At 49.8% G+C, this 17,842-nt stretch overlaps 1 protein-coding gene across 1 annotated transcript in view; it reads right to left on the reverse strand.

Moving 5' to 3' along the window:
* Positions 1 to 3,720, reverse strand: part of SLC15A1 (solute carrier family 15 member 1) — a 45,370-nt gene extending 41,650 nt beyond the window's left edge. The window contains exons 1-4 of the mRNA XM_077753972.1: positions 3,706 to 3,720; positions 3,021 to 3,102; positions 2,782 to 2,923; positions 1,040 to 1,159 (exon numbers count right to left, since the gene is read on the reverse strand). Of these exons, the coding sequence (XP_077610098.1) occupies positions 1,040 to 1,159; positions 2,782 to 2,923; positions 3,021 to 3,102; positions 3,706 to 3,720 (359 nt within the window). The remainder of the gene's footprint in view (positions 1 to 1,039; positions 1,160 to 2,781; positions 2,924 to 3,020; positions 3,103 to 3,705) is intronic.
* Positions 3,721 to 17,842: the final 14,122 nt, after the last annotated feature.

Here is a 17,842-nt window from a genome sequence, read left to right on the forward strand (position 1 = left end):
TGCCTCTCTCTCTGACCCTCTCCTGCTCACGCTCTCTCTCTCTCTCGTAGAAATAAATAAAACATAAAAAAAAAAAAAGAGTGAGGACACCTAGGCACAGAGGTTAAGAAATGTGCTCAAGATCCCACAATTAGTAAAGGGCACAGCCAGCATTTGAACGCAGCCTGACTCCAAAATCCATGTTCTTAACTGATACAGTGGAAGAGAAAACTGAGGCCTGGGGAAGGCGAGCTGCCCCGGATCTTCTAGCTCCTTTGTGAGTGGCTGGACTCAGCCAGTGGAAGTCTGAGCTGCTGATCTGGTCATAAAGCCACTCCGTTCCACCAACACAGTTCTCTGTGGGCACCAAGGGTGCTGCAGCAAGGGACCCGGTCTAAACAGCGATCTGATTGACTAACAAACCAGAAATGAGGGAATTGTGGATACCAATTTGCATTTGAGTGGTATTTCCCCAACCCATGTGATACTTTACTCATAGACCAAGGACCTGAAGCACAAGAACCAGAAACAAAATACATTTTTATAAGTTGTGTATGAGGCCAGACTGTAGTGAAGGGAAATTAGTCTCACAGAGGAGCATGCATTAACGGCACTTTCTATCAAGAACGCGGAGCATAGTGCTGGAATAAGTACTTATGAAACTGAGTTACTGAAAAATAAGGGGAAGTGTGGGTACAAGGAGACACCCAAAGGTACACAGTTGTGCGGAAGCCTGGCACAATTAGGGATCAAGGTCTGCGGGAGTTCTGTCCCTGTAGGGAAGATCAAGATTAACATGAGTATTCTGTGCGCTGACTGTATCATGTGACACGTACTTGAGACAGCAAGGTGTTGAGTGAGCAGTGGCTCCAGATGGCTGCTGGGATGGTGGCATACAAAGGACCCAACTCTTAGTCGATTAAAGAGCTTCTTCTATACTGATGAGGGAGGAAGGACCTCCTTACACTTATGGTGAAGTTCAAGGAAACAAGATGAACGGTTAGAGCACCGAGTAAGGAACCGGGGGCAGGGTGAGGGAAGAGAAGCAGTGTCGACTCACACATGAGCAGGGAGATTGTCAGGGCTTCCGTCGTGGTTGAAGTCTGTGAGGTCATTGATGGAACTTATTGCAATCACTGCCTGTCCGATTGTGTACACGATGGACAGCGACACGATCGTCCTGTGTTGAAAGGGGTTAAGAGAATCCAAGTTAACCGCAGGATAGGAGTCCACTTCCTTCTCTCTCGTGAGAAGCCTCCTATTTCAAAACACAAGACGCCAGCCATGCGTGTACTGGTTTCTCAAACTTGAGTAAAACTGGGACCTCTTAAAACAACAACAAAAAAACAAAAACAAAAGCCGTGAACTCTTAGAAAGGCAGCCTGCTGCAGGATTTGTTGCCCAGCATGCAGGTGTGCGTCACATTGGCTGGAGCCAGGAGAAGCGGGGGAAGAGCAGTGGCACCTTGGAACTATTTGAAAAACTCAGTGTTTCCTTTAACCTAACTACTGAAATGAGTCGTCTATCTTCAAAAGTAAGAGATCCTTATTTTGTGCCTGGTAACAATGTTTGGCCAGGAGTGGGCCATTAGTTATTAAAAACATTTTTTTTTTTTGAGAACACTTTTTATTGAACTCTGACCTTTAATCTTGACTCTTTCGAGTATTATATATAATTTGGCTGTTTTATTTACGATTGCTTNGCTAACGAACTGTGAGATGACAACCTGAGCTGAAGTTGGATGTTTAACCGATTGAGCTACCCAAGCACCCCAGTTATTTTTATTTTGTATTAAATACACAGTGAATTTTTAATTTGTATTTTCCAAGTTATCTGTATTTTACCTCCTGAATTGAAAAAAAAAANCCTGATGAGGAGGGATGCTGAGCATCGTAAAAACATTTTTCTACTGTTTATTTATTTTTGAGGGAGACAGAGACACAGTGCGAGTGGGGGAGGGGCAGAGAGAGAGGGAGACCCAGGATCTGAAGCATTGTAGTTTTGTTAGATTTATAGTAGGTACTACAAAGTTCAAGTTAAAAATATTTTGGGGAGGGGGGCACCTGGGTGGCTCAGTCTGTTAAGCATCCAGCTTCAGCTCAGGTCATGATCTTGCAGTTCATGAGTTCGAGCCTTGTATTGGGCTCTGTGCTAATAGCTCAGAGTCTGGAGCCTGCTTCAGATTCTGTATCTCCCTCTCCATCTGCCCCTCTCCACTTATTCTCTCTCTCTCTCTCTCTCAAAAATAAGTAAAACATTTAAGAAATTCAAAAGAGAGCACAGCATGTGCATGAGCTAGGGAGGGGCAGAGAGAGAGAGAGAATCGGTGAACTTGGCCCAGAAGAGCCTCCACTTCCTTGCTCAGTAAGTCCTGGGAAGTTCTCAGTAACCCTCTATTGTGGTGCTGATTCTGTAGAACAGGATGAGTACCCCACACCCTCCCTGCCCAGAGAGCAGCGTGAGCCTTGCTTCAGGGAACTTGTTTGTTCTCTAGACCTTAACTCTGCTCCTCACACATGATCAATGATAGACAGTATCCCTGCTACTGTTTCAAGAGGAGACAAAGATGTTACCACTGTTTGGAGGAAGGAAAGAACCTACCCATGCTACCTGCCTTCATACTGCCAAACGCCAGGCACCGTGCTAGACTCAGGATACGATCTGAGCAGAAATAGCACCTAACACGCTTTACTAAGAGTTCTGTGTGCCTTGATTCCTTGTTCCCACCAGCCATCAACCCAAACCACAAAGCTGTGATTCCTTTTTGGCTTGTTTCTTAACAAGGAAGCTGCAAATACTCACTTGAACTTTCCCAGCCAGGAGTCTGCGATCAGTGCACCGAGAATGGGCGTCAGGTAGCAGAGAGCCACGAACGTGTGGTAGATGGCCGTGGACAGATTATCGTCCCATCCGATGAACCGTCTGAAGTACAGAATCAGGAGCGCTTTTTGCAGAGGGCAGGGGGAGTGAGGGGGAGACAAAGTCAGGAGCTGTGGTAAGTCAGGCTCTTCACTCAGGGGAGGGAGGGTGAGGATCGTTACCTCTCATTCCATAGTAGGAAAATCTTTCACAGAACTCATTGACCACGATGAAGAAGATGCTCAAGGGGTAACCAAAGCAGCCCTGGTGGAAACAAACAGTGTAGGATTGAAACACGCCCCTCACTGGCCCATGTTCACGAGTGATTGCTAACGGCATGAAAAGAAGCTGATGCACACTTAGTATATTGTCAGTGACTGTCCAGAAATGGAATCAAGAATTTAAAAAATGTTTTCACCCCTTACACTCCACACAGAGACAACAGTGAAATAAAGCAACTGGTTTTATTGTTACTTTGAGAAGAACGAGACATACCATGTCCTAACGAGAAGAAAAAACTCAGGATTGTCCCCGCAAAAGAAATTGTTTTAATGTTTGTTTATTTTTGATAGAGAGAGACAGAGAGACCGAGCACGAGCAGGGGAGGGGCAGAGAGAGAGAGAGAGAGAGAGAGAGACCGAATCTGAAACAGCCTCCAGGCTCTGAGCTGTCAGCACAGAGCCCGATGTGGGGTTCGAACCCCCGAACTGTGAGATCATGACTTGAGTCGAAGTCTAGACCCTTAACTGACTGAACCACCCAGGCGTCCCTATGACAGGCATTTTTAAGTGAAGGAAGCACAGCTGTGAATATTTAGGAACATAGCAGACAAAACAAAGCTCTGCAGAGAAGAAAAAAGACACTCACCTTTGATTTGGACATTCCTGAAAGAAAAACAAAATGCCACTATTAAAGTCAAGTAATCAAAGCACTTTCTGTGGCGCCTAAACTCAGACCCTCTGACTTTCCGGGGAGGTTGAAGGTGCTGTCCAGGCAGCTCCAGCTTTCTCTGGGAGCGGGGCCTGGGATCAGATTTTCTTTTAATTAGCTCCTCAGGCAGTTCTCATTGCGGTCAGAATTGAGAGTCAGAGGCTTCCAGAACAGTGCCAAGGCCATTTCCTCCTTAAAACACTTCAAAGGCTGCCCACCACCCACTGGGTGAAAACCAAACATTTCCGCGTGTCCTTTAGCGTCTCACGAGGTCAGTGGGGCTTGGTGAGGGTTAACAACGGGAATACGAAATGCGTCAGGGGGCTGACACAGTGAGGATTCGCCACCATTCCCATGACCTGTGACAGCCTCCCTTCCAGCCCCGTCCCCACGCACGGAGGCCCAACGACACCCAGCTACCGGTTTGCTGAGCACGTTGCGTGTCCCCTCGAAGACGGTAACACACAAGATGGGGACTCCAGCAACGGACCCGCCCCTTCCTATACCCATTGCAACTCTGGCCGTGGCGTGGCCCTCACAAAACGCCCTCTCCTCCCTCTGCTCCCGGAGTGCAATACTAGTTTATATTTTTGCCTCCCCTCTGGGGGTCTCCATCCCCCCATCCCCACATCATACCTACCGCGTCGCAGGGGCTTACTGTCACAAGAAGGAAGTAGAAGAGCGAGAAGAAAAAAGGTGAGAATCCAAGGAAGTCAGTGCAAAGCAAGGGCCGTTGACTCGACCTTCTAGATCTTAGATGAACCCTTCATGCCCCTGCTCTGGTCTCCCCTGAATTTTGAGGAGGGCTGACCCGAACGTTGTCTCGAGTCTTAACACCATGTGGCGCCGCTCCCTAGACCAACACACGCCCCGGGTTATCTGCGTCTGGCACACGCGGGGCCCCTCTCCATGGGGAATCCTCCCTCCCGTCCTGGCTTCCATGGACCTCATCTTAGAGCCCTTTGTTTCCAGGGGCCCGTGAGCACCCCCCACCTCTATCACGAATCGGTGACCCCACGGAATAGTCCTCAAGCTTCAGCGTGTCTCAGAATCCACCAGCCTGGGAGAGCAGGACGCCGAAGCCCATGCCCACAGCTGCTGGGTCCGGGGCGGTCCCCTGAGCCTGCATTTCTCACAAGTCCCAGGCTGATGTCCCCACCGGCTCAGGGACCGTCCTGCGAGAGCCACCCACAGGCTGTGAGGTCCAGGTGCCTGACCGGTCGGATCGCCTCGCCGGCCCGAGCACCAGAGACACTGGGTGCCTGCGGTCCAGTCACAGAAGCTGGCCCTTCGCCTCGGATTTTCATCCTGTGCCAGCCCCGAGCCCCAGCCCATGACAGACGAGACCGCAACCCTGCCTGAGGAGCTCCGCTCTNCGCCCCCCCGGGGGCCTCGCTTCCTGATTCTGGTCACGCTGTGCATTGGCACTTCCCCAACCGCACACAGGATGGCCTCACTGTCGCCCACGTAAGATCACGGGTGCTATTTCAATCCTTGTCCTAAGGCGGGAAATAACCTGTCCTGGCCTCACAGCGTGCCAGTCCCAACTCCTGCCTTCTATAAAGTTCCGGAAGGAGATTCTTCAACACAAATAGCCTGGTTTTCTCCCCAGTTAGGCTTGCTGGTGGGAAGGGGCTGCTTTGAGGGGCAGAATGTGGGCATGGGAGGGGGGGACAGATGAGTGACTGAATCTCGCTCCTGTTGGTTTCCAGCTGTGACCGTGGGCGAGCCCAGCCTCCCTCCGGACAGCCCACCTGTCAGATGAAGACCCCACCACACACCTCACAGGGCCGCCTATGGAAGAGCCCCTGCCCTGAGCCCCCGCCCAGGTCTGACGCATCTTTCAGGGAAGATGCTGTCACCTCGGAACCCTCAGCACTTGCGTGGTGCCTCCCACAGGGTGGCAATCAAATGTCTGTTGATCGAACAGGTATTCCCAAGCAGCGGTTGTACCCGCCGTCCAGTCCTGTGTTCAGAGCTCGGCTCTGCCCCCAATTAGTTCCATCTGCCCGTCCAGGCTCTAACCTCCTTCTGCAGACGCTGCCCCGCGCTTGCTTCATCAGTGCCCCCCCGCCCCCCGATCCCCTCCGTGGTTTGGCCAATAGGGAGCCTGAGTGCGACACCAGAAGGTCAGGTATTCCTTTCCCTGCCTCCTTCCCCAAATGTCACCTTAGACTGCTGCATCCTCATGTGACAGTTGAGGCCCCCCTGAAGGAGACCCTCCCCACACAGCTCTTCTCCCAGGTTCTGGGCACAGTTTTGTACCACCTCCAAGGGGGGGGCGGTAACTGAAGTCATTACTCTGGGCACCTGCACCATCATTTATGGCTCCCTGCCTCCCCCCTTTTCTTTTTTTTTTCTTTTTTTTTAAATGTTTTTTTTAATTTATTTCTAGGAGAGAGAGAGACAGCGTGAGCAGGGGAGGGTCAGAGAGAGAGGGAGTCACACTCTGAAACAGGCTCCAGGCTCTGAGCTGGCAGTCAGCACAGAGCCCGACACGGGGCTCGAACCCACGAACCGCGAGATCATGACCTAAGCGAAAGTCGGACGCTTAACCGACTAAGCCACCCAGGCGCCCCTTTTTTTTCCTTTTTAAAATAAGTTTATTTAGGGGCACCTGGGTGGCTCAGTCGGGTAAGCATCCGACTTCAGCTCAGGTCATAATCTCACAGTTCATGGGTTCGAGCCCCGCGTTGGGGGCTCTGTGCTGACAGCTCAGAGCCTGGAGCCTGCTTCTGATTCTGTGTCTCCCTCTCTCTCTGCCCCTCCCCTGCTCATACTCTGTCTCTCTCTGTATCTGAAAAATGAACAAATCTTAAAAAATTTTAAAAATAAGTTTATTTTTTTTATTTTGGGGAGGGGGGGAGAGTGGGTGAGGGGCAGAGAGAGAGAGAGAGATTCCCAAGCAGGGATTCTCAGTGCAGAGCCCGATGCAGGGCTCAAACTCATGAACCAGGAGATCATGACCTGAGCCGAAATCAAGAGTCCGATGCTCAACCAACTGAGCCGCCCAGGCGCCCCGCCCTGCCCTTTTCTTTTCCTTTTTTTTTTTTCATGTTTTATTTTTGAGAGAGAGACAGAGCATGAGTAGGGGAGGGGCAGAAAGAGTGAGAGACACAGAATCCGAAGCAGGCTCCAGGCTCTAAGCTGTCAGCACAGAGCCCGATGTGGGGCTTGAACTCACAGACCATGAGATCATGACCTGAGCCAAAGTCAGACACTTAACCCACTGAGCCACCCAGGTGCCCCTGGCCCCACCCTTTTCTAAACAGTGTGTGTGTGTGTGTGTGTGTGTGTGTGTGTGTGTGTGTGTGAGTGAATAATTGCCCTTATTTTGAGTATGCTGTCTATGTCCAGATGGGACCCTGACTGATGTAGCCCACACGCCAGCTTTCATCCCCAGACTGGGGACAGCCCCTCTCCAGTGAAATACAAAACCCGCTCAGGAACACGTGCTTTTGGGGAGCACACACACAGCCCCGCCTGCAGTATTTGTAGCCCTGTTTCACTGCGGTGGTGCCCTGTCTTCCAGAGGAAACGGCCTCTGGATCATACGATAGGACCATACGATGCTGTGCCTACTTACCCTTCGCATAACATGCTCTTACCATTGTCTCCCAAGACCCCACAAAGCGAGCCGAGCACGGGCTGCACACCTGCTTTACTGAAAAGCAGGAAGGAGGTATGACAACCCAGACCCAACTGACATTGGAGCTTCATTGCAATCATTCCTGCCACGTGTTTCTCAGGATTTGGGTTTGCAAGGAAAGATTTTATCAGGCCGGGGCAGCACCTGTAATTTCTGTTGCAAAATACTGTTTAGCGCCTAGGGTTTACCAGCTATAATGGTAAGGATTTTGCTTACTTCGAACATAAACAAGGTTCCAGGAAAGAGAGCTTAGATCTTGCTCTAACCACCATTACACTCCGAACCACATTATGGAAAATGAAATTCCTAAGCTCATGCAGGTAAAAATCGGAGACTTAGTACCTAGTCATCACCCAGGAAGCTGGTTCTTTTCTGAAAGTGTGCATTCCAAAGAGGGACTTTTATTATTGCAGGGCAGAGGTTGCTAACCTCCTCTGTTACTGAATTCAGAGCTATCTGCTGGATGTATATTGCAGTTAGCATTTCTTTTTTTTTTTAAGTTTATTTTTGAGAGAGAGAGAGAGAGCGCGAGTGCTAATGGTAGGAGCAGAGAGAGAGGGAGACACAGAATCAGAAGCAGGCTCCAGGCTCTGAGCTGTCAGCACAGCTTCATAAACTAGGAGGAAGAGGAGTTAAGTTGTTCAACCCTGGGTTCTTTCAGGTGGGAAGGCGAAGACTTGGGGGGCAGGAGATTAAGCCTCCATTTGGGGACATCCTTCCCAATCATGTGGCTTTAAAGAGTCAAAGCACTTAACCTCTGGACCGCCATTCCTTCACCTAGAAAGGCTAACACCATCTTCGCAAGTTGATCAATAAGATCAGATCTACAGGAATGAAACTGATTTTGCTACTTGCTGCAGCCCATGAAGACAGCTGGGTGGTGCAGATGGACGTTCGGAACGGACTGACTTAAGATTGAAAGATGGGCAAGAATTTGTGATGGGGGCCCCTGCAGGGCCGAGAGGGGCCCTCAAAGGAGGAAGCAGTTCCGTCCAGGGTTGCTCACGCTGACCGAAAGAAGAAGGTCCCTATGACATCGTCCTGGGAAATGAGGCCACAGGAATTCACATGTTATGGACAGAGGAAAGTCATTGTTCTCAGACACAGCCGCAGTGGCAACACTGAGTTTCAATTCAGGTGCTTTGCAAATGGGCAGCACCACAGTGCACCGTATGCACGTAGCTGTAGGGGTTTAAGGATCGTGATTAAGTCTCCATTGCAGTGGTTCTCAAAGTGTGGTCTCTGGTCCGGTAGCAGCAGCACTTGGGAACTCATCAAATGGGCACCTGGGTGGCTCAGTCAGTCAAGCGTTCGACTTTAGCTCAGGTCATGATCTCACGGTTCGTGAGTTCGAGCCCCACGTTGGGCTCTGTGCTGACAGCTCAGAGCCTGGAGCCTGTTTTGGATTCTGTGTCTCCCTTTCTCTCTGCCCCTCCCCCACTCATCCTCTGTCTCCCAAAATTGAATAAATGTTAAAAGTAATAATTAAAAAAAAAAGCACAGTCTCAGGTCCATCCCAAACCTACCGAATCGGAGCTCCCAGGGTAAGGCCTTGCTGTCTGTGGGCTCTCAAGCCCTCCTGGTGCTGATAGGCTACAGTTTGGGAGCCCCTCGCCACTGCAGAGTGATGCCAGGGAGCAGACAAGGAAGGGGTCTGGTTGAGGGGTGCATCCTACATGGTGGCTCTGGGCCAGGTGATCAGCACCTCTGACGTACCTCTGGCTCCGTGCATCGTTCACTGGGATGACTGTGACAAGCAGACACTTTGTCTCACCTTCCAGTTTGCCATCCACCCAACCAGCCTGGGCTTCCCCACATGGAGCAAATCCCAAACCTGCGAGGTCAGCGCAGCTGCTCAGCACAGCCTTCCAAGCCCCACCCCCACCCTCCGGGATCTGACTTCCATCTCCCACCCACCCCACAGTCAAGCCACATGACTTCTAATTCTCCACACCAGGCTCCTTCAGAGCTCCTCCAACCAGTGGGGCACTTAGCACCTCACCTCTTCCCTTGGCCCCCAAGATAGTCTCTCCCCTTTTACATTTCTCTTTAGTCTTTTTATAACTGCCCTGACAGTGAGTTGTTCTGACTTCTGAAAATATGTTACAGAGCCTCACATATCATATGATTTCCCCCCCCCTCATTTTTGGTGATGAAATAAAGTGAATGCCACTTCAAAAAGANAAAAACTGATCAACGTTGGTAAAGGAGTGAGAAGGACGTCTTGTTTTCTTTTTTTGTTTTTAAGTTTAGTTATTTATTTTAAGGGAGAGCAAGCAGGGGAGGGGCAGAGAGAGAGAGTCCCAAGTAGGCTCTGTGCTGCCAGCACGGAGCCCGATGCGGGACCAGAACTCATGAAGTGTGGGATCATGACCTGAGCCGAAATCAAGAGTCGGATGCTTAACTGACTGAGGCACCCGGGCGCCTTGCACCTGGTTTTCCTAAATTGGCTATTCCGGACCGTCAGGAGAGCTGCAGAACAAGTTTTGCACCCATAGTCCAGGCTAGTTTCTGGAGGGGTTCTTCTGGAGGCCAGCTCCTGCCCAACTTGCTGATTATTTTCCTTATGCAGATGTTTCGCCACATTTCCCCACCTCGGGGCCCCTGCTGGTGCCTACGGCAAGTCTGTGCACATCACAGAACTGTGATCATTCCGACACGGTGCTGCCCTGGGAGGCTTGACGAGTGGCCAGCAGCTTCATTCCACCAAGAGGAAGTGTCCCTGGGCAGATGCACTGTGTGGTGACGGAGTCCCGGAAGCATTCCAGCCCCCGGGGCCTCCCTTGCTGTGGCCTTCACGCAGTGTACAGCTTGCACATCTCCAACCGGTGTCCTGCCCATCCTTCTACTATCCCTATTTTATAGAAATAGCCCCTTTCCACAAATACTTTCTTTCCCCCTGGGAGGGAATCTATTTTGCCTCAGACACATCAGTAAATAGCTACCTAAACGGAACATAGTGGTGATGGCTTTCAAAATGCCCGTTTAATCAAGTTACGCCTGCTCAAAGCAAATGAGTTATCAGTCCTCTGAGATCCAGGAACGTTGACAAAAGCTACTTTGGAAATAACAGAAGCCAGGGCTAATGGGACAGTATATGGTTACTAAGTGACTCTGGCATGGTGCCAAGGAGCGGTTTAGTCTGGGAGCGCTGGCGGCCTTGTCTCTACGCAGGCCACACGGGCCACAGGCGTGCGCCCAGCTGGCGAGATGACAGACACTGAGCAGAAGATCTCTTAAGGCCATGCGGCATCTCAGCATCCGGGTACCTCACAACCACGGCGCCCCTTCATGTGGGGCAGGGACCATGGGACTGGCACCTGAGGCCGGTCTGCCTTCGCTGTCTGAGTAACACACAGCTGCGTATCTTTAACCATGCGGTAGCCTCACCTTGCTCTCGCCTCGTCCTGTGTGTCTGACACGTGCCTTCACCACCTCCGTTCCCAGCCTGGGGATCCCCTGGTCATCAGGGAGGGAGGGCAGCTCTCGGTCTGTGCATTAGTTTGGGGCAGCTGCCATAGCAACGTCCTACAAACCGAGAAGCTTAAAACAAAGGAAATTTATCATCTTTCGGTCGGGGCCTGGGAGGCTGAGATCAAGGTGTTGATCTGAGTGACTCTTTTTTTTAAATTTTTTAATGTTTATTTATTTTTGAGATCAGAGCATGAGCAGGGAGGGGGCAGAGAGAGGTAGACACAGAATCCAAAGCAGATTCCAGGCTCCAAGCTGTTAGCACAGAGCCCGATGAAGGGCTTGAACCCAAGAACCATGAGACCATGACCTGAGCTGAAGTCGGAGGCTTACCCAACTGAGCCCCCCAGGCGCCACCTGGTTGACTCCTTTTGAGGCTACGGGGGTAATCTGTTCCAGCCTCTCCTCAGCTTCTGGGGGGTACTGGGCAGCTTAGACGTTCTTTGGCCTGTGATGGCATTTCCCAGATCCCTGCCGCCATCTTCACAGTCTTCTCCCTGTGGTTCCCTCACCCAAACGTCCCGTTCATATAAAGACACTGGTCATATTGGATTGGGGGTTGCCTTACTCAAGTATGACCTCATCTGAACTAATTACATCTGCAAAGGCCCTATCTCCGAATAAGGTCACATTCAGAGGTTCCGGGGTCAGGACTACAGCATAGGAGTTTGGGTTGGGCAGAGGGGAGTGGGACACAATTAAACCAGTAACAGCATGTGTGGTGTACATCCTATTGCTGTAGGCTGCAGATAGCCTATCTTTTAGGAAGATTTCTACCCATGACTGTCTAAAATCAATGGGTATTAAGAGGTGCCTGGTAGCTCAGTTCGCTAAGCGTCTGGCTCTTGACTTTGGCTCAGGTCACGATCTTGTGGTCTGTGAGGTTGAGCCCCATGTCAGGCTCTCCACTGGCAGCGCAGAGCCTGCTTCAGATCCTCTCTCTCCCTCTCTCTCTGCCCCTCCCTCATTTGCATTCTTGCTCTCTCTCAAATAAACATTACAAAAATAAACTAAAATCATGGGTGTTAAGGGGCCCACAGTGGCTGCCTCTAATGGTTTTATAAATAACCTGTGACTTTTAGCATCTCATTTCTGTACCAGTAGATGTGAATCACTGGCTGCCATTCCCTTTTTCCTTCAGAGAGAAATGATCTCTACAGGCCCACAATCCACCTGCCTTTGGACGTGCTCAGAGACTGTTTACTTCTCAAGCGCAGGGGAGGTGCGGCCAGGCCAGAGGGTGCCACGGGGTTAGTATGTAGTAAGCTGTTATGCAAACAGAAAGGGCCAGGGCCAAGCCTACATTCTGCCTCAGGCGTGGGCAGCATCAGTCCCTCAGGTGAGGGAATTTCCTGGGTGTCAGCAAGGCGGCCCTTGTTCTCCTAGATATTCCCTTCATCTACACCTGGATGTTTTTTAATTCTGGAAGAAAAGCCTTCATCCTGAGCTTAGAGTGAGGCTTGCTTTAAATGCCTTCCTGCTGGGGCGGCTCAGTCGGTTGAACATCTGACTTGTGCTCAGGTCAGGTCATGATCTTGTAGTTCATGGGTTCAAGCCCCATGTTGGGCTCCATGCTGACAGTGCAGAGCCTGCGAGGGGTTCTTTCTCTTTCTCTCTCTCAAAAATAAACACCAAAATAATTTAATGCTCTCTCGTTGAGAGTCAGTAAATGGATCTATTCACAGACTAGCGATAAGACAGATCTATCCCTGGAGCAGGCTCTATGAGGAGCCAAGGGCCCAGGGGCCAAGAACAAACTGCACATGCCAAACAGGTGACAGAAACGGGTCCATAGCATCAGCTCTGAAATACTGTATAACGTCATAGGCGAAAACACCAAAGGCACACGAGTGTCACCAAATCAAAAGGAACGAATCCCCTGGTCTTTGGGGAGTTTCTTTTGGAGGAAATTGACTTAGAGATCCTAAATTTTATTTACTTTTGATTAATCTTTTTGGAAATCCTAAATTTTAGACACAAAAATCTTTTGCTCTTAAGGTGTTAAATTGTGACTAGAAACAATGCTTATGATCATGGTGAGTGTGAAGTTTGGCTGTGAAATGATGTACAGAAAGCACAGCCTCTTCCCCACCCCCACTCTCCGCCCCGTTGATATTTAGGCTTCACATGCTTCCTTCCTATCATGAGAATCTAAGAAATTTTTGGAAGTAGAATGTGGGTGTAATATGTGTATTTTAACCTTGTTAGATATCACCTAACACATCTCCTTTGGAGTGTTAGGTGATAAGGGCACCTGGGTGGCTCAGTTGGTTGAGCATCTCACTCTTGATTTTGGCTCAGATCATGATCTCAAAGTTCATGGGATTGAGCCCCATGTCGAGTTCTGCACAGGCAGTGTGAAGCCTGCTTAGAATTCTCTCCCTCTTCCTCTCTGTCCCTTCCCCACTTGTGATGTTTCTGTTTTTCTCAAAATAAAAAAAAAGAAGAAGAAAGGTATTAGGTGACTTATTTTTTCCAGTCTTAGTAACAAAAGGAAAGGGAATCACGTTCATAGTTGAAGAACAAACAGTGCCTGGAACCTTTACTCACAGATCCATAGTACAGTACCTAGAACAGTATGAGCAGCGTACAAACATAATTTTGAATTAATTTAGGATAAATGTCTATGACATCACTGTGAGCATTTCTGATTAGTAGTCTACATGTGGGGTGTTTTCTACACACCGATTCTGTTATTAACTAGATCGCTGTTTGGAACTGACTCGAGGTATACCCAGAAGAGGCATCCGTCTTGCTGGGGAAAGATACTAGTCATCACATGTGACACCCAAGCTGAGGACGCTGGCCATGGTGGAGTCATCTTTATACACCAAGAATATTTCCTACCCAATGTCACGTATAAGTGATACGCAGCTTTCAGAGAGAACATTTTCTATTACCATGTGTACTTTGGTGAATAGTGCCCCCCAAAACTCATGTCCTCCCTAGAATCACAGAATGTGACCTTATCTGCGAATGGGGTCTTGGGACACCTGGGTGGCTCAGCTGGTTAAGCCTCTGACTCTTGATTTTGGCTCACGGTTCGTGGGTTTAAGCCCTGTATCAGGATCTGCGCTGAGTGGGGAGCCTGCTTGGATTCTCTTCCTCCCTCTCTCTCTGTTCCTGCCCTGCTCTCACACACACACACACACACACACACACACACACACACACTCTCTCTCTCTCTCAACATAAATAAACTTAAAAAAAAAAAGAAAATGGGGTCTTTGCAGATATAATGAGTTAGGATGAGGTCATGTCGGAGAAGGGTGGGTCCTTAACCCCACAGGACAGGTGTTCTAAGAAGACAGATCTGTGAAGACAGATATGAGTAGACGGGAGGTGATATGAAGGCACACAGGGAGGAAATGACCACGTCATGTTGGAAACGGATCGGAGTGATGCATCTATAGAACCAAGGAACGCTAAGGATTACCAGCAGCACCAAGAGCTAAGAGAACCGCATGGGGCAGATTCTCTTCTAGAACTTTCAGAGAGAGCACGGTCCTGCAGACACCTTGATTTTGGGCTTGTAGCCTCCAGAACTGTGAGAGAACACATTTATGCTGTTTTATTTTTTTTATTTTTATTTTTTAATATTTTTATTTATTTCTAGGAGAGAGAGCGAGCGTGAGCAGGGGAGAGTCAGAGAAGGAGGGAGATACAGACTCTGAAATAGGCTCCAGGCTCTGAGCTGGCAGTCAGCACAGAGCCCGACGCGGGGCTCGAACCCACGAACCGCGAGATCATGACCTAAGCGAAAGTCGGACGCTTAACCGACTAAGCCACCCAGGCGCCTCCATTTATGCTGTTTTAAACGACCTTGTTTGTGATACTTTTGTTAAAGCAACCACAGGAAACTATACCGTGTGAGGGGATAGGTTTTGATTCGCTGGGGAAAAGGTCTGTTTCTCCAAGAACATCTCGAATGTACCTTCTGATATGTCCTGATAGAGCTTACCAGAGAAGCTTGCCTCTTGAGGCAGATTGTACAGGTTGCAAATGCTTAGTCTGTGAGTTTTTAATGGGTCTTCTGTGAGTACAGCCTGTGAATTTTCCAGCCTCAAGTTGGATTCTTGAACCAAATTTTCCTTTGGGGGTGTGCTCAGTGTCACACATCCCTGTGCAATAGCAGGGCTCTAAACCCTCTCTTCAAGGGCAGGCTCCTCGCAAGAGCCCGGGGGGGGGAAGCCCTGGCGGGTGTCCAGTCTCAGAGGAACGAGGCCTTCCTCCTTCCGCAGAAAGTCTGTGGAAGACGCTATCCCCTCCCTTTGGGGGTACCGCTTTCCGGCTGCTGAGGCTGCCCCTTAGCTGCACCCACACTCATGCCCAGCGGCGAGCAGAGGCACAGTCCGGCCAGCTGAGGCAGCCATGTTCCCATCATCCCTGAGATGACCACACCATCCATGTTTCCTCAGTGATGCATTCCCAGCCTCTGAAACCGAGAGACGAGGTTACAAAACAGAGGTTCCTGGGTCCTCTATGTTGCAACCCTAGGATTATGAGTCAGTGGTTCTCATTCATCTCCCAATAATACTGCTTCTATTCTTTCACTATCATCATGGAAGAATGTGGAATGTTCCTCTGAGTCCACCCTTGTTTTTATTTCCTTATCATAGTTCACCCGAGGCACCTGCCCACTTTCTCTCCTGCCAAGGTCAAGATGCCATTGTGTCCGAGGGCAGCTGCGCCCAGGAAGGTCCGTCCCTACGGTGCCACCATGGCTCCTGTTGTGAGCAGCTCGACCCTGGAGAATAGACAGCTGTTCCTCTCACGAACCAACTGGTGAGCCCTCAGGGTGCTCTCTATTCTTCAGAAATTCAAAGGGCAGCAGGAAAATTATTAATCAAAAAATCCAAATAAATCAAACCTGGAATAATTCCACTCAGGCCATTCTGTAGTGGTGGGAAGGATGAGGCAAAAATTTAGCATTGAGGTGGAGGATCCTCCAACTTTGACAAGACACCATTAGCCATGGTTTTCTCTCCTGATAACTTCATTTTCCTCCGTTATCCCTCAGTGTGGAAAAGTGTCATTTGTAAGCCTATGTTCCTGGCCCTGAGGATATGAGTTTCTTCATGATGGGTGGTAAATAAACACCCGGATAAGTAAGTGATTTAGCCACCCCCCACCCCCCCGCTGCCACGAGACATAGCTGGACCACATGCATTCTTCGCTCCTGCTCATTTCTACCCTATCTTCTCAGTCTGTGCAAGTGAATTTTCAAGTTCTAGCTATTGATTTACTGCAAAGTTGATCATCACGGGGGAGCCAGGGGATAGACTGCACTAGATCCTGTTGCCACGATCTCATCTGGGGGCACAGGAGCAATATTTGGCCTTGGGTGAGGGTCATGGAAAAAAGCCAGTCATTTAGAGTCATTTAGAGCAGTGGTTCTCCAAGCAGGGTCTTGGGACCAGCAGCAGCGGCCCCTGGGAAACTGGTAAACACTAGTCCTTGAGCGCTGGCCCAGACCCACTAAAGCAGAGACTCGAGAGGTGGCCCAGCAACCTGTTGGGTTAAGCCCTCACTCGATGATCCTGACGTACACTACCGGCTGATGCCACTGACCTACAGTAACATTAGCCTCAAAGAATCCAGTGTCAAAAGTTCTGGGGCACCTGGGTGGCTCAGTTGGTTGAGCGTCCGACCTCGGCTCAGGTCATGATCTCACTGTTGGTGAGTCTGCAGTTCGTGAGTTCGAGCCCTGCATCGGGCTCACTGCTGTCAGTGCAGACCCTGCTTTGGATCCTCTGTCCTCATCTCTCTCTCTGCCCCTTCCCCTTCATTCATCCTCTTTCTCAAAAATAAATAAACATTAAAAAAAAAAAGCTCTCTCGTTGTCTGAGGGGAAGACAATTCTCCCAAGGGTCAGATGCCCAGGGCCCCCTTTGGTAGCAACTCCGGCTGGGCACTTACAGCCTAGAGCAGGGTTTCCAGCTTCCCTGGGACTTCAGCTCTGTTCTTTGATTTACCCAAGAACTTCTAGAAAGAAACAGGAAAGCGTGAGAACTTTTAAGTGGCCAGGTTTGTGGTGCCTTTAAAACCAGTCCATCATTTTGTGCTGAGGCCGGAGGCCGACTGGAAAAACTCATCAGAATCCCGCAAGGCCAGCAGGAGGCCGAGGTGGGGGGGACAGGAATGTAACCACTCTCCTTCATTAAGTGAGTGAATTCCTCGAAACAGTCTGGAGGCGCTGGTGGAGGGAGGCGGGAGCTTGCTTCATAGAACCTGGAGCCTCTCCATGCTTCACTTTCAAAGTCAGACATGTGGCAAATGACGGCAGGATCCAGGACCAAAGTATGGGAAGTAATGTGTAAGAGCGGCAACTTTAGTGCAGACTCTTGCTCAACTCCGGGTAAGAGAGGGAACCGGGTAAGAGGGGAGAGAATATTCGAAGCCTTCAGCAAAAGCAGCCCTAGCCCCACAGAAGCCTCACCTGAGAGGCTCTCTGCCATCTGGAAGCCTAACTCTACACGACAGCTCTTGAGAAACTGACTCTGACAAGCACCCCCAGACTTTAGAGCAAGGGTAGGTGAGGGGCGCCTGGGTGGCTCAGTCAGTTAAGTGTCTGACATCAGCTCAGGTCACGATCCCAGAGTTTGTGGGCTGGAGCCCTGCGTCGGGCTCTGTGCTGACAGCTCAGAGCCCGGAGCCTGCTTCAGATGCTGTGTCTCCCTCTCTGCCCCTCCCCTGCTCACACTCTGTCTCTCTCTCTCTCTCAAAGATAAACATTAAAAAAAATTATTAAATTTTTTTTTTTAAAGGCAAGGGTAGGAGAAATTGCTCATGGGCCAAATCTGGCCCCACCATCTGCTTTTCTATAGCTTGCAAGCTAAGAATGATTTCTATGTTTTTAAATGACGGAAAAACAATTTTTAAAAACTATTTTGTGGGGCGCCTGGGTGGCTCAGTCAGGGTTTGGATCCTCTGTCCCCATCTGGCTCTTGATTT

Source organism: Crocuta crocuta, unplaced genomic scaffold, assembly GCF_008692635.1.
Source record: "Crocuta crocuta isolate KB4526 unplaced genomic scaffold, BGI_CrCroc_1.0 scaffold31, whole genome shotgun sequence".
In the NCBI taxonomy this organism is placed as follows: domain Eukaryota; kingdom Metazoa; phylum Chordata; class Mammalia; order Carnivora; family Hyaenidae; genus Crocuta; species Crocuta crocuta.